General features: G+C 36.3%; 4 protein-coding genes across 6 annotated transcripts; 1 reads left to right on the top strand and 3 right to left on the bottom strand.

Annotated features, from left to right (window-relative positions):
- The first annotated feature begins 277 nt into the window (after window positions 1–277).
- LOC18027930 (delta-1-pyrroline-5-carboxylate synthase A) lies at window positions 278–5,358 on the top strand. The gene is made up of 20 exons (XM_006411149.2): window positions 278–435; window positions 943–1,014; window positions 1,169–1,272; window positions 1,445–1,547; window positions 1,662–1,823; window positions 1,936–2,213; window positions 2,411–2,561; window positions 2,666–2,830; window positions 2,934–3,011; window positions 3,125–3,214; window positions 3,295–3,381; window positions 3,482–3,568; window positions 3,654–3,750; window positions 3,833–3,936; window positions 4,035–4,107; window positions 4,231–4,381; window positions 4,481–4,549; window positions 4,633–4,699; window positions 4,792–4,862; window positions 4,994–5,358. The coding sequence occupies exons 1-20, from the start codon at window positions 376–378 to the stop codon at window positions 5,073–5,075; spliced, it is 2,151 nt and encodes a 716-aa protein (XP_006411212.1). The 5' UTR covers window positions 278–375; the 3' UTR covers window positions 5,076–5,358.
- LOC18027928 (uncharacterized protein At2g39795, mitochondrial) lies at window positions 5,350–7,075 on the bottom strand. The gene is made up of 3 exons (XM_006411153.2): window positions 6,662–7,075; window positions 5,794–6,128; window positions 5,350–5,708 (listed from the first exon to the last, which is right to left on the bottom strand). Exons 1-3 carry the CDS (start codon window positions 6,917–6,919, stop codon window positions 5,549–5,551), a joined length of 753 nt encoding a protein of 250 aa, XP_006411216.1. The 5' UTR covers window positions 6,920–7,075; the 3' UTR covers window positions 5,350–5,548.
- Window positions 7,076–7,142: 67 nt separating this feature from the next.
- On the bottom strand, window positions 7,143–9,611 carry LOC18027927 (mannose-1-phosphate guanylyltransferase 1). Of its 2 annotated transcripts, XM_024160960.1 has the most exons (6): window positions 9,439–9,589; window positions 9,173–9,331; window positions 8,626–8,758; window positions 8,475–8,537; window positions 8,152–8,391; window positions 7,143–8,057 (listed from the first exon to the last, which is right to left on the bottom strand). In XM_024160960.1, the coding sequence occupies exons 3-6, from the start codon at window positions 8,734–8,736 to the stop codon at window positions 7,386–7,388; spliced, it is 1,086 nt and encodes a 361-aa protein (XP_024016728.1). In that variant the 5' UTR covers window positions 8,737–8,758; window positions 9,173–9,331; window positions 9,439–9,589; the 3' UTR covers window positions 7,143–7,385. The 2 variants fall into 2 exon arrangements, with proteins under 2 accessions (XP_024016728.1, XP_006411211.1); XM_006411148.2 differs by lacking the exon at window positions 9,173–9,331 and having other exon boundaries at window positions 9,439–9,611.
- Window positions 9,612–21,170: 11,559 nt separating this feature from the next.
- LOC18027925 (BTB/POZ and MATH domain-containing protein 3) lies at window positions 21,171–23,827 on the bottom strand. 2 transcript variants are annotated; one of them, XM_006411147.2, is made up of 4 exons: window positions 23,292–23,827; window positions 22,624–22,972; window positions 22,258–22,534; window positions 21,171–21,593 (listed from the first exon to the last, which is right to left on the bottom strand). In XM_006411147.2, the coding sequence occupies exons 1-4, from the start codon at window positions 23,675–23,677 to the stop codon at window positions 21,409–21,411; spliced, it is 1,197 nt and encodes a 398-aa protein (XP_006411210.1). In that variant the 5' UTR covers window positions 23,678–23,827; the 3' UTR covers window positions 21,171–21,408. The 2 variants fall into 2 exon arrangements, with proteins under 2 accessions (XP_006411210.1, XP_024003917.1); XM_024148149.1 differs by lacking the exon at window positions 21,171–21,593 and adding an exon at window positions 21,891–21,949.
- Window positions 23,828–24,277: the final 450 nt, after the last annotated feature.

Here is a 24,277-nt window from a genome sequence, read left to right as displayed (position 1 = left end):
GTTTGCCTTTGTGTTGTTCACGTCCACGGCGCTTCCTCAGCCGCCGATTTTTTAATTTCCCAAAATACCCACCACCTCAGTAACTATCTTCTGCGACGCAACCCAAATCCCTTTACGATGCGCCACCCAACGACTGCGCGCCACTTCATCGATTAGGATCTAATATTCCAGATATACCCTTACTCGCACACGTGGCGCGTCTTGGTTTGATAGAAGGACCTGACTCTCTGGTGTAAGTTGTGTTTATAAACCCCTTCATCTCTTCCTTGTTGATCTCCACACTTCCCTCACCAGATATTTCCCTAAACGCGCTCACTGACGAAATCCACCACTGAGTTAACTCGTTCCTTCTCTGGGTTTTGGTAGGCGGCGACAATGGAGGAGCTAGATCGTTCACGCGCTTTTGCCAAAGACGTCAAGCGTATCGTCGTTAAGGTCTCGTCTCTCTCTCTCTCTCTCTTTGTATCTGTTTGTTTATCTCCTTATCCGTGTTTCGTTGAGAAACGTCCGCATTCTCAGATTTTGATTTGATTATCGACTGTTTTTGGCTTAATTGCTGATTTCGATTTTTTTTTGTTTTTTTTTCTCTGCGTTCGTCTGAATCTGTGAAGTGTTCGTCGTCGTTGGTTGTCGATGTGGATTGGGTTTAGTGTGTTTTTTAATTTCATTTTAAGCTGTTTTTTGCGGCTGAGTGAAATCTGCGGTAATGTGAAAAATCGAATATTATATGATTTAACGTGCATCTGAATATTTTTTGTTTGTCTCTGTTATTGAAAAGCTCTCAACGGAAAAGTTTCTCGAATCTGAATACCATTTGTCTCGGAAAAATTAAACCTCTCGTAATCACGCTTATGAATCTTAATCTGCATGTCATCAGAGAGTGATGAAGAATCAGAATATTCGGATAATTAATATTCTGTTTTTTTTTTTTTGTAAATATAGGTTGGGACCGCTGTTGTTACTGGGAAAGGTGGAAGATTGGCTCTTGGTCGCTTAGGAGCACTGTGTGAACAGGTATTTTGATTTTTATTATTTACCTTAATTATCATTAACCTATGTTAATTAATCAGCTTTTTGCTTTATTCCTAAATTGTGTAAAAAGGTTTCACGAAATACATGTGATGCAATTTTGCACCTTTAATTCGTAAAATATATATTATAATGTCAGCTTGCGGAATTAAACTCGGATGGATTTGAGGTGATTTTGGTGTCATCTGGTGCGGTTGGCCTTGGCAGGCAAAGGCTTCGATACAGACAATTAGTCAATAGCAGGTTAAGCAAAATGGCAACTTTTAAACCAATCATTTCACTTTAATCTTATTGGAATCAAAAAGGGTGATGGACCATTGACTTATGTTTGCTTTCTGATGGGAATAACAGTGAGATGTGTTTATGATTTTAAAGTTTTTGTTTTGTGCTGAGTTTATTTCTTAATGGATTGCAGCTTTGCGGATCTTCAGAAGCCTCAGAGTGAACTTGATGGGAAGGCTTGCGCTGGTGTTGGACAAAGCAGTCTTATGGCTTATTACGAGACTATGTTCGACCAGGTGATTTTTCTCTTCTTTTTTTAAGGAAGAAGACTATATATGGTCTCGTTTTCTTAATTGCTGTGTAAAATTCCAAATATTGATGCTTTGTTTCCTGTTGTTTTCTTTGGTCAGCTGGATGTGACGGCGGCTCAACTTCTGGTGAATGACAGTAGTTTTAGAGACAAGGATTTCAGAAAGCAACTTAATGAAACTGTCAAGTCGATGCTTGATTTGAGGGTTATTCCGATTTTCAATGAGAATGATGCTATAAGCACCAGAAGAGCCCCATATCAGGTTTGTTGACTATCTTTGGTCCCTTTGAAATGAGTACTCCTTTGAATTTAGCTGCTTCCTATGAATCTCGTAGTCTTATATGTTCAACTTCATTGCATTTCAATATACGCAGGATTCCTCTGGCATCTTTTGGGATAACGACAGCTTAGCTGCTCTACTGGCGCTGGAACTGAAAGCTGACCTTCTGATTCTTCTGAGTGATGTCGAAGGTCTTTACACAGGCCCTCCCAGTGATCCTAACTCAAAGTTGATCCACACATTTATTAAGGAAAAACATCAAGATGAGATTACATTTGGCGACAAGTCAAGATTAGGAAGAGGTGGCATGACTGCAAAAGTCAAAGCTGCAGTGAATGCAGCATATGCTGGGATTCCTGTCATCATAACCAGGTGTGGGCCCTTTTACATTCATTGTGCATAATTAATACGCTTTCCAAATTTGTCAAGTGTTTTTGATCTCGCTTTCAGTTCTGACCCTGAATATCATCATCTTAATTCCTCCGAAATACCACAATTTACGTTTGATTGAGAAATATTCGAAAGATATTTTGTTGGATAGAAAGCTGATACTTTTCTTGCTTTTGAAGTGGGTATTCAGCTGAAAACATAGATAAAGTCCTCCGAGGACTGCGTGTTGGAACCTTGTTCCATCAAGATGCTCGTCAATGGGCTCCGATCACAGATTCTACTGCTCGTGACATGGCAGTTGCTGCAAGAGAAAGTTCCAGAAAGCTTCAGGTACTGCTAGTTGCTGCATGCGTATCTTTTTTCCACAATTATGATGTGAGAAATCTTTTCTTTCTCGGTAGAGATGTATTTAAACTGCTTGTAATTTGCTACAGGCCTTATCTTCAGAAGATAGGAAACAAATTCTGTATAATATCGCCGACGCTCTTGAAGCAAATGAAAAAACAATCAGAGATGAGAATGAATTAGATGTATCTGCAGCACAAGAAGCTGGATTTGAAGAGTCATTGGTGGCTCGCTTAGTTATGACACCTGCAAAGGTAAGACAGTATTCGTGTTGTGTGGTATTGTGCCAATTTCACCTCTCCTGATGATCTATATATCTTGTTTTTATTTCTAATGTTTTCTTGTTTTGCTTGATAGATCTCAAGCCTTGCAGCTTCAGTTCGTAAGCTAGCCGATATGGAAGATCCAATTGGCCGTGTTTTAAAGAAAACTGAGGTGATCAGAGGACAGTTGTTATTATATAAAGTTTTACAGTCTAGGAGTATCCTCGTAGTTGACATATAATAGCTGTTTATCCTATTCGTTCATCGTGACAATTGCTTTTACAGGTGGCAGATGGTCTTGTCTTAGAGAAGACCTCATCCCCATTAGGCGTACTCCTGATTGTTTTTGAATCCCGACCTGATGCACTTGTACAGGTATGTTAAGAGTCAATGTCCTTTTATCTTCTTAGAATGTGAATTTGCTGAAACCTGTGTTTTATCCACAAACCAAACAGATAGCTTCACTTGCCATCCGGAGTGGAAATGGTCTTCTATTGAAGGGTGGAAAGGAGGCCCGGCGATCAAATGCTATCTTACATAAGGTACAGTGCCTCAGATTTCAGACTCGGATGTTATCATATATGGCTTCCTCAAAATATGCTGGTTATAATTGATCCATTTAATTTCATTTTAAATTTCTAGGTGATCACTGATGCAATTCCAGAGACTGTCGGGGGTAAACTCATTGGACTTGTGACTTCAAGAGAAGAGATTCCTGATTTGCTCAAGGTAAACGGATTTACAAACTTGGAGCTGCAACAAATCTTTATATCTTGTGTTTAAATGGAAACCACCATTTGCATTTGCGCTACAGCTTGATGACGTTATAGATCTTGTGATCCCAAGAGGCAGCAACAAGCTTGTTTCCCAGATAAAAAATACTACAAAAATCCCTGTGCTAGGCCATGCTGGTACGGTTTCAAGTTTGTTTTTCCATAAAATTCTTTAGTTGGATTGTGTTAGAGAGTGACTGTCTTAATTTTGTACTTCCAGATGGAATCTGTCATGTATATGTCGACAAGTCATGTAATCTGGATATGGCAAAGCGCATAATTTCCGATGCAAAGTTGGATTATCCAGCAGCCTGTAATGCGATGGTAAGAGAACTTGTACCAGCCTCTTGAGATTGGAGTATGCAATGGGCGTATTAATTTCATCCGACTCATTTCACCTTCTCTTTCCTTTGTATTTTCAGGAAACTCTTCTTGTGCATAAGGATCTAGAGCAGAACGGGCTCAATGAGCTTATTTTTGTGCTGCAGAGCAATGGTATGTCATAAATGCCGTGTTTGTTGGTCTCTCGTAATCCTGAAGACTTTTTTTTTGGTTGGTAAAATTAATTCTGAAGACTTGTTTGGAGTAATTTAACTCATGAAGTATTTTTAACTGCAGGAGTCACTGTATATGGTGGACCAAGAGCAAGTGCAATACTGAACATACCAGAAGCACGGTCGTTCAACTATGAGTACTGTTCCAAGGCTTGCACCGTTGAAGTTGTAGAAGACGTTTACGGTGCTATAGATCACATTCACCGACATGGGAGGTAAAAACTCGATATAACAGACATTGAGTTTTGTAATCTTTTTGCCTATGTACTGGAAATGTTCACTCTTTATCTTGTCTTATATTTTGTTACGAGCAGTGCGCACACAGATTGCATTGTGACAGAGGATACCGAAGTTGCAGAGCTATTCCTTCGCCAAGTGGACAGGTAAAATACCGGATCATGAACTTGTTTAGTGGCTGTCTTTGATTATGTTGGTAACTGACTGTAAGATGTACGTCCTTGAACAGCGCTGCTGTTTTCCACAACGCAAGCACAAGATTCTCAGATGGGGCTCGATTTGGACTTGGTGCCGAGGTAAGTGAGAGACATACAAATAATCCTATTTATCAAACAGGGAAAAGAGGGAAGAGTGAGTGATGAAGTAAGTTTTGGTTGGTTATACATAGGTGGGAATAAGCACAGGTAGGATTCATGCTCGTGGCCCAGTCGGAGTTGAAGGATTACTTACAACAAGATGGTACCATTTTACTTACTTGAAACACCATTGTTGTTATGTCGATATATCCTCGCAATAAGCTTTTTCTTCTTAGCTTTATTTGTAAATTTTCATGGTGAAATGGTTTGAAGTATGAGTGATGGTGGTTGCAGGTTAATGAGAGGAAAAGGACAAGTTGTTGATGGAGACAATGGGATTGCTTACACCCATCAAGACATTCCCATCCAATCTTAGAAGACTGTTGTGTGTTGAGACTTGAGGAGAGGATGGGCTTTTTGTTTCCTCTCTGCTAATATCATATCCTATTATTATTGTTATTGAAACCCTCTCTTATGTAGTGGTTTTGATTTAGGAATTAGGGATTGCACCAAGAATAAGTTACCACTTGGTCTTGCTCATAAGTAAGATGAAGAACATTTTCTTAGCTTCTCTTCTTGTTTAAAAAAAACACGTTGTAAGGCTACCTACACCTTTCTGATTTATCATTTATCTATATCTTTGGATTTGAGTTTGGACTTCCACTGGGAGTTATACCTTTAATACAAAGTTGCATATATGAACTTAAAAAGTCATTACTATTAATTCCCAAGGATCAGCGCAAAATGGTAAACACGTTTGAGTACGTTTGAGTGCTAAGAATGAACACAAGAGTTCTCATTCTTACATATCTAATTTTTTTCAGGTACTTGAGGAATCGATCTTAACTTTCATTCTTCCATAAACTTCTTAACATTCTTCAACCACAGCAAGTACTCTCGCTTCACTTTTCTCATCATGTACTCATGCAAGAAATTCGTTGTGCTTGCTTTCACTCCTCTTATCTCCAGATACTTGTAGAATGTCTTCTTCAGGTTCTCGTCCAAGTCTCTGCAAAAGTAGAAGACACACAAGAGATCATTATAACCTTACACATGCACTTATTATATAGAATTTTTTGATTCACAAAGCTTACTCGAAATCAGGCCCTTCACTGGCCAGTTGATCTTCCAAAGAATTCCCTGGCTGGATTACAGATAAAGCATCAATGGCAATTTCATCAGGGAAAGCCATACAACTAAACTCTAGGCTGAGTCCGCTCTTCTTGGTGACAGTCACAACTAGTGGAATACTTGATTCATTACTAGGGCCATCCTCATCATCATCATCATTTTCATCAGCGCCAAGACTAGGCATGCTTACTACAACTTTAATATGCTCCCCCTTGAACTCTCTAGTCAATGTTACTGTCTGATGACCAGGATTGTCTTCAATCTTGAAAGGGAAGCTCCCTGGAGTAGTCTCTTCATCCTGCTCACAACCAAACCCCAATCATATGTAAGAAAATGATCAGGCACTTTGCTATTTTGAGTCAAATGAAAATGGGAGTAAGGAAAAGCAATTAAACCAGGAAACTAAATCGAGATCCTCTGCTTTTACGAAATCAGAGAATGAAGATATAAAACTGTGTGTTCAGAGATCAGGAAGGGCCAAATTCTGCAACTTGCTTCCCTACAAAGATCTAACAATCCTAAACCACAGCTCTAGAAAGCAATTCAATGGGAATAACAGCATATGACAAAATTGTCACAAAGTAAAGAGCTTTTCAACAAGCTTCTAAAGGAACTGCATTGTACGATCAATCAGATAAGACAGTGCAAGAAACTGAAACCAGTAAGAACTATAATCAGCAAAATTTCCAGCACTCAATTTTGTGACTTTCTTTAGTTAACTCGAGATAAACCCATTAATTTCATCAAAACAGAGCAAACAGAAGACTTCGTCTCACACCAATTTATGTTCTTTCAGGATTGAAATGAGCAAAATGCGTGAAAAAAAATTACCAAATCGCGATCATCGGTTTCGCGAGCACAATTGATCTCGGAATCAATCACCCGGAGAAGCGTTTGCTCGGAGCTCATCCGATCGATAGCCGTCGAGTACAGAAATCCACGAGAGACGAAAGGACAAACCGGAGACGGGTTGCGAGCAAGTGACGCCCGGTTAACGACGGCGGAGATAGACCGGACTCGACCCACCCGACCACCATACACGGAAACTAACCTAGTTGCTGACCTGCGTACGCACCAAGCGAAACCCATGGCGGGATATAGCAAAGAAGCTAGAGTAGTGATGGATTCTCTCTTCTTCTGTAAAGAGAAATGAGATTTTTTTCAAGGGTTTAGCGTTTTTGCTAGGGCTTATACGAAGCATTCATACCGGTCGAATTTGAGCTTCAGCATAGTCCGGTTCGAGAAAATTCAATACCAGAAGTGAGCTCCAGAATATTTTGAAGTGTGTAATTTTATTAAGATATAGCTCGACTTAGAAAACTCAATACTGAATATTCAAAAAGATCGTCAAATAATTTGAGAATTGTGTTGATAAGTTACAATAAAATAGAGAGACAAAACACCAAATGACTTTAACCCTAACAAGATATACAGCATTTCTTTTTTTGGTATGCTTATTCAAGCCAAGAAGAATAACGAAAGCACAAAGTTGAGAAAGAAAGACACAACCAAGAGTTTTACGAAGTCTGGTCCTGATCATTCCACGTAGTATCACTCACATCACAATCTCTGGCTTCAAGATGTTGGATTTGATCTCCTTGTGTGGCAAAACAACTCCTCCATTGCTATAAATCTCATCGCTCACATGAACATCTTCTCCAAGGATCGTCATGTTCTCAATCCTAGCCCACTGTCCAACCGTTGAGTGCCACCCGATGATACTGCTCGAGATACATGCGTGCTTCTTGATACGTGCCCCACGCATGACCGTGCAGCGTGACAGTCTAACACCTGACTCAACAACGCAGCCTGGACCAATGGCTACATCCGGTCCTATCAAACATCCTTCCCCGATCTTAGCTGTTTCATCCACAAGAACATTCCCGACAATGTGTGGACCAGTGGTTAACTTGGCAGGAGATTTCTTTCTCAGAGAGTCTAAGTAGAGTCTCAGGCCCGTTATGTAATCACGGGGTTGCCCAATGTCCATCCAAAATCCTGGTAGCACCATCGCATAGAGTCCCTGAGCTGCTGCAATCTTGGGGAATGTCTCTTTCTCGATTGAAGTCGGTCTAAGCTCAATCTTGTCAAGAACCGATGGGTTTAGAAGATAAATCCCAGCGTTGATCTTGTTACCTACGTACAGTTTTGGCTTTTCCACAAACTTCTCCACTTTTCCTGTAGTTTCTTCCATAACCACAACTCCATATTTCGACGGTTCATCCACCTATAACCAAAATATACACAGGTCCACATTAGATGGAACATCATACTTTGACTTATCTCATAAATGGAGATTATTACAGGTTCGAAAATCTCACCTTTGTCACCATTATGGAGGCTTCTCCACCGTGAGCTTTGTGAAACTCAATCATCTCTTTGAGTGGGTACTCACTAATCACATCACTGTTGAGGACAAAGAAGGGCTCTCCAGAACCGTCAATTAATTTGTCTCTCGCTAGAGCCAGAGGACCAGCTGTACCCATAGGCTCAGTCTCTTGTGAGCAAGTGATTTTGATTTCAAGCTTTGCCTCAAAGTCCTTCAAGAAGTTAAGCATCACCTGTCGACACAAAGTAAACGGTGAATACAAACATGTAACCAGAAATTAGAGCTGCCAAGAAAAGCTAGGAGACAGTCTTTCACCTCTGGCTGGTAATTGATGGCCAAGACCACTTCATCAACTCCAACTGCCTTAAGTGCCTCTATCTACAAGAATACATGATTCGGTTAAAACACAGACAAGACAAATAAACTAGCAGGATCTGACCTGCAACAGAAAATATCAGTATAGTACCTGATGAAGGATCATGGGTTTATTAGCAAAATCAACAAGCGGCTTTGGGAAACTGAGAGTCAATGGCCTCAACCGAGTCCCGAAGCCTCCAACAAGAATGAGTGCCTTCATCTTGATCTACTAACTCTTTTTCCTGTAAATACCAACGTCAGATCTTAACAATGTGGGTAAGCTAAAGAAGTTAAATTATACCTCACATTTGAAAGTAATCAATTCTAAAACCACATTGTGGAAATCCATAAACGTGTGGAGTTGACTTAAGACAAGAAGGTGAATAGACTAAGTGCTAGAAACAGAACACCGACACAAAAACGTGCATTTAGATCTAATAGAAACATAAACAACAAAGCAATACAGCAATTATAAAGAGAATCAGAGAGAAAAGCGGCCAATGAATTCAGATCCACAACACCATAGATCAAACCGATACAACAATAAAAACACTACTAAATCAGACAAAACAAAGACCTTTGGCAAAATTTCAGGTGGTTAATCAGACAACATCAGCTCAATCCAACGGCTGTAAAATGTTGCATCACGTCATTACCATAATCAAAATCCCAGCTTAAACCCAGATCCGACAACAATAAAAAAAAATTAGGAAACAAAGGTCATCATTTTCAAGATCAATCAGAATCGCTGAACACTAAATAAGTCGTTGCATCAACCGCAGATATCAATGACAGAAAAACCACATCCCCAGAACCTGATCCGCGAAAATTGAATCAAAATCATAAATAACGAGCAGAATTCAGATGACAAGGACATGCATCACATCCAATCCAGAGAAAAATAAGAACTTGAAGGCATTACCTTTGGAAGAGATCTCACCGGATCGAGAGATCGGAGCTGTAAAGTCTTGGCTTCAATGGAAAGAGAGAACAGCCTGAGATTTGGGTCAGGCTGAGCTGTGATGAGGAAAGAGCTTCTGTTGGCGAATTGAAGGCAAATATTGCAAAAGACACATCTTTCGTTATATATACACCGTGGAGGAGATAACAAAAAGAAAAAGAGTGCGTCTTTAACAGATAAAATAAATATAAATACAACAAATATAAAAACCATATTGTAAAATATTTACATGTTAATTTTGACCTTTTTTGGTAAGGAAGTAAAGGTCCAACGTCGCGTAGATGCTTACCAATCCAAACTTTCTTTTTTTTTCGGCCATCTCTCAACAAACAGTCAAACCCATTAATGTTCTTTTCTTACTATTCTTAAAAACAAACTTTTCTATTTTCTTAAAGTTTTAATCCATAATCAACAACGTTTGGTATATTCTATTGTTTGATTCTCGATTTTTAATTAAATTTTTGTTTATGTACTAACTAGATCAATAAAATACACACATTTGTAGTAGTACTAAGATTTTGGCTACTGATAGATATTTATTAAAATTATGTTCTTTTGTGGAATTGAAGATGTTATTTTGTTTGTTAGTTTTTCTTTCCACAAACTAACTTTTCAATATTTTTGTGTGTGTAGTGTACAACATTTCTTTATCAACCGAGATGTATATTATGCCGTCATAAGATATAAAAATAAGTTTTAAATAACGGAGAGTATTTCAACATGATAGCTTTGATAGCGTCACAACAGGATATACGGTAAATCTACATTTACATGAATAAGGTACTACTAAAAGTATTCAAAGATATGGACATTCGAAGAGTGAAGAACCGATTAAACGTAGCATAAATAGTCCATTACTATATAATTTAATTAGTTTTGGACCCAAAAAGTTTTGTTTTATCCTCTTTTCCCGACATCAAAAGTAAAAATTTCAAATAAATACACAACACAATGATGGAAAACCAACATCCTGTGATACATAGTTGAGTAGACTAAAATTGTAAGAAAATTGAAGTGCTTATGAGAATCTATTGGGGTTTGGTAGCCTAGATATTAAGAATCTCTAGATTCTATTTTGATATGCAGCACGCACTAGTTTAGAAAGAAACAAAAAATTGGTATTGTGTGATGTCTCTGTAACGCGGGCCAATCTTTTGGATAAGAGCGAAGCTGTGTTGGTAGAGGCTGTGAACACTAAAGAGCTAGAAAGAATATACCTAATTTGATCCATCACATGAATCACATTCTCTAAATATTTCTTTTTCCAATTATTGTTTGCTTGTCTTTGCCTATGCAATTTTCAATTTATGTGAATATTCTTTGTTTCCGTTCTGCCCCACGTGATAGAACATGTTACCTTTGCCTTTTTTTCCCTTAATACTTTGATTATATATAGCGGTGCAACCGACATGTTACCTTTGTAATTTTTCTTAATACTTTTGATTAATTATTACAGATAGTATAAGTGGTGCATGTAATGAATTTAGAAGGAAGTGATTCACTGATTCTTTTATTTAAATCATCAAGATGGTTAAATTTGGTTCTGCATATACAAAGCTTACTGTGCATGAATATATGTTGTTATGAATCTTATTTTCATCAGTTGGATTTTGTTCCTCTTGTATATTAACATGGTTAAATTGCAACACATGAATATAATACTATCTGCGAGAAAGTTGCATAAGCTATAACATCCGGCATCCAATCCCGTCTCAGTCCGTAACTAAAAACAAAAAGACTAGCTAGAAACTATTTTTTGTTCTATCAAACTACTACTTAAATTCTAACTAATTTAAAACTCTCTATAGATATAAAAGATCATTAAAACCTGATTTTGCAAAGCCAAAAATTAAAAGAAGGAAGCATTTTTCAAATTAAAAAAAAAAAAAACTAGAAGGATTGGCTTCTCATGAATCCCATTGATTGAATTCTGAGGACCTAAATTTACCACCTCCTTGCAATCATCAAAAACCTCCAAAACTTTGACCATGACATGAAAAAATAATATTTTGTTCCCATCTTCATAGTATATTCACATCAGAGCAACCAAACTAGAATCCAAAATCAGCAATAATTCTAAACAGTTCAAATGTTGTAGGAACTAAGAAACGCAAATCAAACCATAAAACCACAATTCTCTGACGTTTTAAGAAGCAAAATCACTTGAATTGATTAGGTGGTGGCCTCTAAAATTTTTTTTGCATGACTATTACTGCTCGATATTTTCTTCTTCTGGTCGGTCATTTTACGATTTTGGTAGATTTTTTTTTACCAACAAAACTTGACCATGTTGACTTCATAAACATCTCATAATTCGTAAACTTTTACGAAGATTTGACTGATTCTCCAAGCCTAATATTTTTTTTTAAAAAAAATAATCTGTATTTATGGGATTCAAAGTATATCAAATATCAAGTACTAAAATAATTTTTCATTGTGCTGAATCTTAGGATAATTATTACAATTCTGCTATGTTACGAACATTTTTTTTAAAAAAAAAACGAATAGATCTTTTTAAATTCTAAAAATAATGAATTAAAGATGCAAGACTAGATTCTAATTTTATACTTTGTCAAAAGATGCAAAGAGGAAATTATAATGAATTTTCTCTTTGTCAAAGTCTCAAAAGATTCAAATTAGCGCGTTGAGATATCATAATAATACGGCACTATAAAGTATATGCATAAATTGATTCATTCATCGATAAAACCTACTTGAAATATTATTTTGACATTATAGGATTTTTTTTTTTTTTTTTTTTGACAAAAGGCTTAGGAGAAACTTAGATCTCAGTTTGAAGGCATATTCCATTTTGACATGTACACGCCACCACTAAACGCGCCGCTAACGCAGAGAGCCGCGGTAGCCCCATATGCACGCGGACGCACAAACAATAACTATGTAGGAAATTAAATGTTTTAAAAGCCCTTAAAATTAATAGAAGTGAAAAAGTGACAGAAGGAGAAGTTGTGGAAACACACTAAAGCAACGTCATGAAGTAAGTATGTAATTAGGCAGCCCCTTGATTTCAGCTTTGACCCACCAACGTTTGCCCATAGATTCTTCTGCATCTTCTTTAAGCCGTACTTATTTCGTAACTATCACATCATTTATAAATGGTAACTAATAATATCATTTAGAATCCAACATGAATATGTATCACATCTTTTATAATTGGTTTTAGACTAAATGGAATTTTGGGCCAAAAAACAATAATTTTTCTGGTCCTTTCATACGGTCCATTTTCTCAATCAAGTGGGTATATAATAGAAATGATTCACTTGTTAAAGTTTCACAAGAGAGAGGAAAGAGAAAACCCTTGAAGCCTTGCATTTCACGGCAGCTTTCCCTGAGACAGAAACAGAGAGAGATAATGGCGACTTCAACGATGAGAACAACAACAAGAAGAAGGGTTAACTATAGATGAAGAAAAAATAAAGAGAAGAGCAGGATGATATGGTTACTGCTGCTTTCGCGATAAGCCACTTTATGTTTTTGTGCCACATAACCATATCTGGTGATCAATTCTCCAACTACACTTACCTGTTTCACTTCCAAGTGTTATCGTTTGCTAACAGTTAAAAGCTTAAAACATTTTTCCCATTCATAAGACTGTTAAGATAAAGAGTGTATATATAGTCAACCAGACAAGCATATGCTTCTAACAGAAGATTTGTTCAGATGAAGATTGGTAATGTAATTTGTAGTTAACACCCTTTTTTTACAATCCGTCTATGTTTTTCTTTGATAAATCCGAAAACAACTCTAAGTACAATTCTTTCTCTATCATTTCTCACAACATCGGTTTACTTTCAAATCTCAATTTCAACGTATAATTCAACACCGTACCTTACATATAACATATGATATGGGACTGCAAGCTTCTTCTATAATATTATAAGAAAACAGTCAGGAAGTTTGATTCAAAATTATGACCATTGGTGACGTTGACGTTATTGAAACCGCAGGTGGAGAAGAAATTTCTGCATCTTCTTGGAGAATCAGAGATTCAGCTCGAGAAAGAAGGAGGTAATAGGGTTTCGGTGTACGGACCAGACGGGAAGGTTCACTTCTGCATCTCCAAGGCTGCTTTCGAGCATTCAGATTCATGGAAATTAAAGTGAAGTTTTGCAATGTTATATTTCAAAGATATTGTAGGGGAATTAGAAAGCAAGGGTTTTTAACTTTTTACTATTGAGGGGGTCTGATGAGAAATTAGACAATCAACAGGTAGAAGTTCATGAATTTTAATCATAGTCTTATCCTCAGTTCCAAGTCGAGAAATGTAACTAATTGGGAAGAAACATCACTACATGAAAAAAACAGTTGGTTCTTTCGCCTTGAATTTACTTCAGTGACAAGTCATTCAATATTTGCTATATTATGACTACGATACATTTCTTTGTTGTGTATATATAATTTTAGTCATCAATAGTAAACCTAAACCTTAAAAGTTATTAGAAAAAGTAATAGTAAAAAAGAAGAGTAGATACATCAAAATGTCATACAAATTTTTTTAAAAAAATGGAATCAATAAAATATATATAACCAAAAAAACTCAAAATGGTAAATTTTTCTATGAGATATTACGTTTTTATACATAAATTAAAATAAGAGATCGTTAGTCTCTCATTACCGTAGGAGAAAAATCGGATTATTTGGCACAACTCATGTCGAAGAGATTACAAATAGTGTATCATCTAGAAAAAATCGAAGAAAATATAATTATTTTAAACGAAAAAATGATGGTAAAAATATAATTCAAAACAAATTCTAAAAATATATTATTTAAAATATAAATTAAAACAAGAACCGCGCATATGCACAAATTCTCTCCTAGTAATTTTAAAAATTGATCCATATCTTTGACTAAATCAATATCATTTTAAGTTTAAAGATAAAAATATGTCATTTTAATTCGGGATTAGTTTATTTGCTATATTTTGTTTGTTATGAATATCCCCAATCATACAATATCTTTAAAAAAAATAAATTTGTTTCATTTTCGATTTCTATCCAAAGGAATCTTCTTTATATATATATATATATAAAAACGCGTCGAGCAAACAAGCGAAAACCTAAGAAGAAGAGAGATAAGAGGGGAAAAAGAAGAAAATATGAGAAAGAGTGCATTGGAAGAAATGGAGGCCGGAGGAGGAGTGGTGATACCAAACGAGTATGGGAGTAGAAGATTTTGGGGAATAACATTGCTTTGTTCCATAGCGGTTATGGCCATATCTCTGCTCATATTTTGCCTGACCGGAAAAGCCAACAATATGGAAGTGGAAAATGCAAAGGCAGTAATAGACTTTGCGAGGTATCTTATACTACAGTATGTATTGTTCGGAGCCATGGAGATGTGGTGGGGACTTTATTCTCCTCCTCCTCCTGGAGTCTCACCTGATCAAGATCCTGATCCGGCCGAGAGAGCCAGGTTGCAGCATTTATTCGTCGTGATAATCTGCATTGTAACGCTCTCACTGGGGAAGATTGTGGAAGTTTTCATCTATTCCATGTCGGTCATCACTGGCTTTGTTGCTATTTGCCAATTTTTATCTCCGACGACGTTTGCTAAGAACCATTTGTGGATAATCATTGGCGTAGGGACAGTGACGGGATTAAGCTGTCTAATTCCCACTCTATTCTTCTACCTTGGCTGGTTCTCTATCTTTCTCTTGACCCGCCTTTTTATTTTCCGATTTAATTTCCCGGACATAACCCTTGTCCAAGTGTTTGCCATGGTGACTCAGAGGCAGAGTTGGGGGCCAAATGTTTAGTGCCACTTTTTGTTTTTTTTTTTGGCCCCATTTTTAGATTCAGAACATGAACTAATGTTTGAGCCACCTATGCGGTAGGGTTTTTGTTGTTATGTTCGAGCTTCTTAAGGTATCATTATCTCTATAACCCTTAATGGGTTTCTTAACTTTTTTTTGTATTATTAATTATGGGTTAAAAACCCTTGTTAAGAAATCCTATCTTTTTAATGGTCCATTGGTAGAACATCTAAATGGGTTTCTCAAAAAAAAAAAAAAAAACAATATAAAGCAGAACTATTCTAAGATCATTTTTTGGAGCTTTATTTGGAGTTTGTAAATAGTTTTGCATAAATTTTACATGAATTTTAAGTTATCAGAATCTGTAGCCATCCGGATCAGAAGTGGAGGGTATCCACAAGAAGCAAACGCTTTCCAATCCTCCCAGCAGCCAAGTGTGCAGTTTGGAATGCCGTTCTTTCAAGAAACGGAAGGCCACAAAGAATTGGTAACTGAACCAAGGAAGACAAGAGTAAGCATGTAAAGTTGCAGAGAAGAGAAAACAATTGCTGGCAAATAATACCTCACTAGCTACATAAGAAAATATACAGGAATCTCAGTCAATAGTCATGAAGAAAGCGATGAGAAGAGCATTGGACTTGACACCTGGAAAGTACTAACTGCAGCAGCTTTCTCGCCTATAACCGAATTCAAAGTGGATGACTTTTCAACACCACCTTTCCCATTACAACTACTGTTAGCGAGCTCACATCCTGTTTGGTCTCCTCCACATTAGAAACTAAAACCAGATATACATTAAACAAGAAACAGGCTGAAAGTGGATGAAGCTAGATGCAAAAAGAGAACCTCTTCTTTATACTTCCCAAGGATTACAAGCAATTTAGTTTGAGTAGCAGGTGGGAACTGCTAGATTTTTTTTCCTTTTCTTCTAACAACAGAAACCAAAAAGATTGAGCGAAACAGTTTCCATCTCCGTATCAATATTATCAGGGGCCAATTCAATACCTATAATTCTTAAGCATAACCACACAACTGAGACAATAAACACCCTAAAATGTAAACACACAATCCAAAACCATAAGTGACAAATAACCAATACCACTGATCTAAAGAAGAACTTCTAGTTGAAAGCAGCAAATAGATAATCACTAACATAATTGAGATCATGGGAGTGTAGCAATATCAGATCAATTTGAGGCAATTCATTTCAGGTGAATAATAAACATAGAAAATAGACAAAAGAGGTAAAAAGACCTGAGCACGGAGCCAAGTGTTGGGTACGGAAAGAGGGCCATGTTGCTTAAATCGTTACGGAAACACAGTAAGTTAACATATAAACACAGTAACTAAATACAAAGAAGGGTTGTTTTCTGAATTTTAGTTACTATATTTTTACTTAATACATCTTCGCCGACAAATTTATCTTTACGGAAATAATATCATAATAATAATTTGATGATGTAAATTAACCTTCGTATGAAACCATATAACTCATTAGAATTGCTCAAATCGACATATATAACTACAAATTTTATCCTATGCATGCTGTATAGACAAATTTTTGTTGTCAGTCAAGCTTTTAATTTTTCGGGTTCCATTTGAATTCTTATATTTGTAATGGGGTAATCCTGAAAACAAAGCGAAAAATGGTATAAAATCATAACATTTAATTAATTACATAAAAATAATGAAGGAAAAAATATTAGAAAACGGCGTATACTTTAACGAGTGTGTTTTAATTAGAAAACTATAGCAGTAACTAATGAATGTATTTTTCAACACAATAATATAAAGGGAAAAAAAAAGGGAAACGTTAATAACAATAATAATAAGACGTTATTTCAGGTTTAACGGCATCTGCGTTCCACGTATTTATTAAGTCGGTCTTACCCATTCACGACCCCACGGATTCGCGACACGTAGACATCCTACATCTTTAATCTTTTGTTTCTTGTTTGTGACGCACGTTACATCAAATCACAAACAAGAACCAAGATCGCTGTCTCTCTTTCTCTCACCCATTACTGAGTTTCCTCACCTTCTTCTTTCTCTCTCTCGCATCTTCTTTCTGTCTCTCTCTTTCAGTCACCGACGTCTCCGTCGCAACGAGTCTAGTTTTTCTTCTGTCTCTAGCTTTCCCTATCAACCGATTTGATATCTCACTCTCTCTCTCGACCGATTTGATATCTCTCTCTCAGGGATATCCATCGCAAACCTCAAGGGTTCAAATTCGAAAAACCAGGGAGCATCTCGATCACTCTTAACTTCTTATTTTGGAATTTCATCTCATAATGTGTACATCTTGTGTTACTGCTGTTTTTCTTTTTCTATGCAATATGATACGCTCGTTGGTTAGATATTTGTTTGAGGGTATTGCATGGGTATTAGGGTTCGATGAGGTTCTAAAGACACAAGCCATCATAACATTAGCAGGCTTTACCGTTTTTTTTTCTTTAAGTAGGTTCTGGAAGTTGCTTATAGGTAGTGAGGTAGATTATGATAAGCTACCCTGTCAATGTCAAATTCTAGCTCCTGCACCAATAAATCAGATAGGAGAGGGAGGGTTTCTTTTAGACATATGGAATACTTATAGGGGTGAAATTATCCAAACCCTCTATTATCTAGGTATTGCAATAACTGCATTCGTGGAGGTACTTCTTGTTAAAAATTGGAATTCTGCTAGGCTAGCTAGGATCAGGGAAGCACTTGCACCTTGTGAAACACTCGGTCAACTTAGAAAGACTGCTATAGAAATCTCTGTTCTTAGACTGATTGTTTTAATTGGTGATGTGTTATGTGACCCTAAAGAGGTTGATTTTTTCCTCTTCCTATCCTTTGTGTTTGCTTACTTAAACTTTGTTTCAATTTTCAGGTTGATAAATTTGGTCCAAGACTTTGGATGGCTGGATGGGCTTGTTTCTGTCATACTGGCAGCTTTTGAACACTTCATGAGGCCATGGTCAATGATGCAGCTTGTAGGAATTCTGCTCACCACAATTGTTGTTTGCTACAAAAACACAATGTGGTCTGGCCAAGGAGAGAGGCTCCCACAACAGAGAAGTCTAGAAGAAGGAACATCATTGATCCAGCTTGCTAGGAGAGGTGAAGAGGAAGGAACACCATTGGAGAGAAGAAGCTGAATATGTATAACACAAGAATCTTCTGCACATTGTTTTTTAAGTTGTATAGTTGATGTGTGAGAAGAATAAACAAGAAAAGAGGGTTAACATTATCCTCTAATAGCTGCTAATGATTGAAATAATGTTTTCCAGATTTTATTAAACTGGCGATTATCTATGTTTATGCTTCTTTTATCTGTTTTAGATGCTTTTACTTAGCCTTAGAGTATATATGATATTAATTAATTAGAAGTGACGTTGATATTCCTGTATCTTATTTTGATGGACTGTTGTGATAATTTATTTATTCCTTTAAAAGTAAAGAAACATATTATATAGCCTAGCTTGTATGTGTATATATATATATATATTGTGTAGCTAGAGTTTGGGGTGGGTGGCAATAGACTGATGAGTATGTTCAATCACCATCTGAAATAATATCCTTAAGAAAATAGATGGCGTATTCATACCAAAAAGAAATATATATATATATATATATATATATATATATAAACAGATGGCATTAAGTCAGATATTCAGATATCAAACTCTTGTGCTAAAGGATTCTGGATTCACATAATCGCTTAGTGATTTAGGTAACTCATGAGAGTTTAGACAAATTTAAATGTTAGATTTTTGTTTTTGTTATAAACAAAGTAACTGATGTAATAAGTATGATCATGATTCATATGGGTAATTTTAATTACTCCAGTCTTACCCAAAAGTTGGAGTAGTTTTGGGTTGAATCATTAAAAAAAATGTTTTTGCCAACCTTGAAATCTTTATCTAACTAACAAAACCGAATCAAACCATTTATAAGTTGTTAATATTATATGTATTGTCAAATACCTGAAAACAATAAAAAAAAAAATATCAAAATTTTGATTAGAGACCGAACTAAAACATGGATCATTTGGCCTCCATGCGGAAAACTTAACATGTAATATACCACATACATGAAAAAGTGAAAGGAAATAAGAGAATATCTTAATAAAAATGGTGTCTTTTAAGATATATAATGTTGGTTCCTCCGACCAAAAAAGAACAAAATATTAGTTTCATCAGTTTGTTACATTCAGTTCACTTTGTACTAGATTTTAGATATGTGTGGAATAGTGGAAAAAACCTTTTTAGCTGAGTTTGTACTGTAAATCTTGAGATTGGGTCTCGGTAACTGTAAGACCACTTTTCATCATCAGTTGAGTTTGCTTCAGAAGATTGTGTTGGGGCCACCATCCATTTTTTCTTTTCTTCTTTTGTTTTTAGTACGTACAAAGCCATATTAACTTTTTTTTTTTAGTCTCGATGATTTACCGAAACCAATTCACGAAATCCATATAAAAATAAAAATTTAGGGAACTTAGCCAAACATTATATCGGAGTTACTATCGTTTTTAGAAAGATATGAACCTTTTTTTTTTTGGATGAAGAAAGATATGAACTTTTCCTTTTTGTATTTCTCTTGTTTATGCGTTTTGAACAAGGAATAAGCTAATAAAACATAAGAGTAAATATATATATATATATATATATATATATATATATATATATATATATAAACATTGCATTTGGATCGACCCTATGTCCTCCTCCTCACTTGCCTCGTATTTGTATCACAGCCTAACACACTGTTCACACTTCTTTTCTTGTTTGGTTCCACTCGTCAAGCTCTTATCCGCTGCTGCAACCGTGTCCAGTAACTCAGACAGCAAAGAAGGACAGCTCTCGTTCAAGTGCTTGAACCCTTCAGACTTCATTACGCCTACACAAAACACAAATGGCTAGTAGTTTTGGATCCAATAATGTTTTAAAATATTCTTGCCAGTCTTGAAATCTTTATGTTACTAATTATCAGTTGATGATAAGATAAATTTGTTTTGGGTTATTCCTGTCAAACCAAATATATGCATACAGTGTAGTTGGTGTTAGACGGAAAAAACCAATGAAAAAAATTCTTTTGATACATTTTAAATTGATCAACTTTTTCTTTGTAAAAAAAACAAACCGAATCAAAAATTAAAAAAAAGAAAAACCAACTAGGTCCAAAACCAAAACCGAATCAAAACCATTTATAAAATATGTTCTAAATTAGATATTTAACTAAAAAAATTTATCGGAAACCGAACCAAAATATGGATTGAAAACTCTCCTAAGTACAATATGCACGAAAATATAGAAGGAAATAAGAGAATAATATTACATTTATGAAAATAATGTTGGTTGCTCCCGGAAAAAAAAACAATAATTTTAGTTTCATCAATTTGATTTTAGATCTGGCTTGTGTGGAAGTAACTTTTTTAGTTCAACTTGAGTTTGTACTGTAAATCTTGAGATGGGCTCGTGGTCGGACTAGCTTTCATCATCATCAGTTGAGTTTGCTTTCCACAAAATTATGTGGGGGCCACCATCCATTTTCTACGAAACGATTTAATTCTGAGTCTCGGATGATTTACCGAAACCATGTAAAAAAGTCACCAAATCCATATAACAATAAAAAAAAGTCTTAGATCGTTTTGTGCCCATTTCCATAGTGTACAATTACCAAATAAGATCCAAAATCTGCAATAGATCTAAGCAGTTCAAATGTTTTTATAAGATACTAAGCAACACAAATCAAACCATAAATATCACAATGCTCTGACGTTTTAAGAAACAAAATCACTTGAACTGAATAGGTGTTGGCCTCTACAGAATTCTTTGCATGACTATTACTGCTCGATAATGTATCTTCTGGTCGGTCATTCTACAATTTTGGTGAAACATGCGTTTGAGAACGTGTCAAGGTTCACATCACAGCATATAATTCAAAGCTTTTATAACCACACAAGCCCAAGTCCAAAAATGAAGAGAAATCACAGACAAAGAGGGTACTTACTGAATAGTAGAGAGGATGTCTATTGCCTAAAGCTTACACTACTGTTGACATACTACGATTATTCATTAAAAATTAAAGTCTACCTAAACATTTTTGGTATATGCTTTGCTTCCAGATCCGTAAAGTAGCACCAGAGGAAAGCTTCATTGCATTTGGATCGACCCTATGTCCTCCTCCTCACTTGCCTCGCATTTGTATCACAGCCTAACACACTGTTCACACTTCTTTTCTTGTTTGATTGTCCACTCGTCAAGCTCTTATCCGCTGCTGCAACCGTGTTCAGTAACTCAGACAACAAAGAAGGACAGCTCTCGTTCAAGTGCTTGAACCCTTCAGACTTCATTACGCCTACACAAAACACATCACTACTTTTTTTAGGTTTCCCCTGGATTTTCTTCAGGGATGATATCGTTGAATGTAATAACACTCTGTTCCACATAAACAATAAGTCCACCATACTGGAAAGAAACATATTCATATTCACCGTTTCAATCATATTCAGCAAATGTTTATACTGCATTTAGGTAAACTCAGCATTAAGACCAGGACATGCGTTGAAGAATCTCTATCTTCCAGAATGCAAGATTATTTGGCATATTTAACTTTAAACTTGATTGTCTATAAAAATAGTGGAGAAATGACCTACTTATCGCACCTAATTGAGGAGGATTAACTTCAGGCCGTCTAATCAAACATCGAGTCTCCTATTTCGAAAATGACATAAAACAAGAAACTTCAAGTTCAGTATACTAGCAAGATAAACTATAGGTACAAACTAGCTCACAAAACTTCCAGCACCCTTACAACAAACTTTACCGCACTAATAATAAACTAGTTCAATGCAGGACCTATCCATTCTACTATCTCATCACATGGTAATACTGTTGCAACTGAGTCAAGAAAACATGAATAAACATGATAAATACGCAAAGAAAGTCTATATACGCACATAAATATACAGACTAAAAAAAAAACTGAAACTGTCATTGATCAGTATATATGCAAAACTAACCTCTCAAGTTTGATGGAGATGCAACAAATTTTAAGCAGAAAGCTCTGAGCTGTAAGAATTGGTGTTGTTCAGCCAGTGCAAGTGTTGTTGCCACATTATCAACATTAAGTTTTTCACACAGAAAAACTTCACATAATATCTTTAACCTTCCAAGGTCATAGAGGTCAGCAATTGCCAAGAGATGTTGTATCATGTTTGTGAATGAACTGGCAGAAGTTGACCCTGTAATTTCATGCACATCAGGAAGTACATCGGTGTAGATGAAGCTAAGCATAGCCTATAAAATTTAAAGAGGCCCAAATCAGCAGATTGGTAGTTGCATGTAAAAAAAACTATTCACAATGTAATATCAAACAAACACATTACCTTAAAGATAGAAGGCTCGACGTCTTCTATCACTATTCTATCCACATTGTTATTCCCAATTGGTCCATAGAACTGAGCTCTAAAAACCGGTGAGCGTGCTGCGAGGATCAGTTTGTGAGCCTTGTATGTCTCATCTCCGACTTGGAAAGCTATGTCACAACCAACTTCAGAATCTAACAAGTCTTTCAATCCCTGACCCATATTCGACGGAGGTAGCACAATGCCATAGTGTTTCGGACCCTCAACACGGGCTTTAACAACTCCAACAGTACAACTCACGATAAGACAATCATCCTTCAAGAAGTCAGAGGTTTCTAAAGCTGTTCGTCTTAAAAAGCGTTTGTAACCCCTGAAAATTCGTGATGATAAGTCATGCTAGAGAAACACCAACTTCCAGAAGGAAATCTCACTGTACCACTAAATAAGGGTCTACAAGATGTCAAAAGCAGCCTTTCTAATCTAGCTAATTTGCTCAGAGACCAATTTTTTAACTTTCAAATGTAAGAAACGAGTAAAGATGACACACAGGCTAAGACAAAATCCAACATTTCAAGCAATTCAAGCAGAAGAGAAACAACATTGCCAAAATCTGTATTCAAAATTCGAAAACCATATGACAATGATAGAGAATCGAATCACTGAAAACACTAAAAAGAAGCAGGAATTACCACATGCTGCCTTTATACTTGAGCGTATAAGGTCCACCTTCGAGAGCCCGATCGAAGTGACTGTGAACCTTGTGGTGTCCTTTGCCGCTCTGATCTATCAGCGTAAGCTCGAACAAAGCTCTAATGTCACTAGAATCACTCGCAAGAGCGATGAAGAGAGAGACGTACGTTGGGTTGTCTTCTGGGTTTTTCCCGTCCGGGTAGAAGTAGATCGCCCAATCGTATCCGCCGACGGAGAAGACGTCGCTCTGAATGTATTTTCCGGCGCTCATGCCTTTCGCCAGAGAGTAACCCTTAATCGTAAACAGGTGCGACCCGTTCACCGTCTCCATGACCGTTGTTGATACGGAATCCGGATTCAGCTGCTCCACACCGGCGGAGCTCATGATCGCCGTCGCTTAACGAGAGAAAATTTACCGGATTCTATGAGAATTTGAAAATGGTAAGCTCCATGAATCGGAATTTGATAACCTAAGACGATTGAGGTTGGTTGAGAATTTGGGGGAAAACGTTATCTCACTGCCTTTTTTTTTTTTTTAATTAATTCTACTAATAAATCATTAACTGTTCCGGCTTTTGTCGGCCAAGTTTAAGACTCCGATTTATGACATAAAACGCTAAAAATTATGGCTAAACGTAAACGGGAACGGAATAATTAGAAGGAGTAAAACAACCGTAAGAAACAGCAAAAAAAATTTAACTAAAATTTCCAGATTCAAAAGAAAACTTCAATTTTGTTGTTGGTAAAAGTTTCCTTGACTTAACAAAATTAGGTTTAGAAATAGTCAATTTTTAACATCTCTTTGCATTATACTGGCCTAGTAGAATTAACCAGAGAATAAAATAAATAAGAGAAGACTTGAAACAACAAAAAAGAAGAAGAATATTCTATTATTTTATGAATCCAACATTCAAGATTACACAAATATTCAGTTGTCTACTTATGTATATCGGAATAAACAAAACGTTTGGTTCTCGAATATATA

This window comes from Eutrema salsugineum, unplaced genomic scaffold (genome assembly GCF_000478725.1).
Source record: "Eutrema salsugineum unplaced genomic scaffold, Eutsalg1_0 scaffold_10, whole genome shotgun sequence".
Classification (NCBI taxonomy): Eukaryota; Viridiplantae; Streptophyta; class Magnoliopsida; order Brassicales; family Brassicaceae; genus Eutrema; species Eutrema salsugineum.
This window is presented reverse-complemented; position numbering and strand designations above follow the sequence as displayed.

Coding starts and splice junctions, on each gene's coding strand:
- LOC18027930 (XM_006411149.2), top strand. CDS start 376: ATGGAGGAGCTAGATCGTTCACGCGCTTTTGCCAAAGACGTCAAGCGT. Junction 1,015..1,168: donor TAGGAGCACTGTGTGAACAG/GTATTTTGATTT, acceptor TTATAATGTCAG/CTTGCGGAATTAAACTCGGA. Junction 3,012..3,124: donor GTGTTTTAAAGAAAACTGAG/GTGATCAGAGGA, acceptor TTGCTTTTACAG/GTGGCAGATGGTCTTGTCTT.
- LOC18027928 (XM_006411153.2), bottom strand. CDS start 6,919: ATGGGTTTCGCTTGGTGCGTACGCAGGTCAGCAACTAGGTTAGTTTCC. Junction 6,129..6,661: donor AAACCGATGATCGCGATTTG/GTAATTTTTTTT, acceptor GGTTGTGAGCAG/GATGAAGAGACTACTCCAGG. Junction 5,709..5,793: donor AGTGAAGGGCCTGATTTCGA/GTAAGCTTTGTG, acceptor CTACTTTTGCAG/AGACTTGGACGAGAACCTGA.
- LOC18027927 (XM_006411148.2), bottom strand. CDS start 8,736: ATGAAGGCACTCATTCTTGTTGGAGGCTTCGGGACTCGGTTGAGGCCA. Junction 8,538..8,625: donor AACCCATGATCCTTCATCAG/GTACTATACTGA, acceptor GTATTCTTGTAG/ATAGAGGCACTTAAGGCAGT. Junction 8,392..8,474: donor CCATCAATTACCAGCCAGAG/GTGAAAGACTGT, acceptor TTGTGTCGACAG/GTGATGCTTAACTTCTTGAA.
- LOC18027925 (XM_006411147.2), bottom strand. CDS start 23,677: ATGAGCTCCGCCGGTGTGGAGCAGCTGAATCCGGATTCCGTATCAACA. Junction 22,535..22,623: donor TCGAGCCTTCTATCTTTAAG/GTAATGTGTTTG, acceptor TAAATTTTATAG/GCTATGCTTAGCTTCATCTA. Junction 21,594..22,257: donor ATCTCCATCAAACTTGAGAG/GTTAGTTTTGCA, acceptor TGTTTTGTGTAG/GCGTAATGAAGTCTGAAGGG.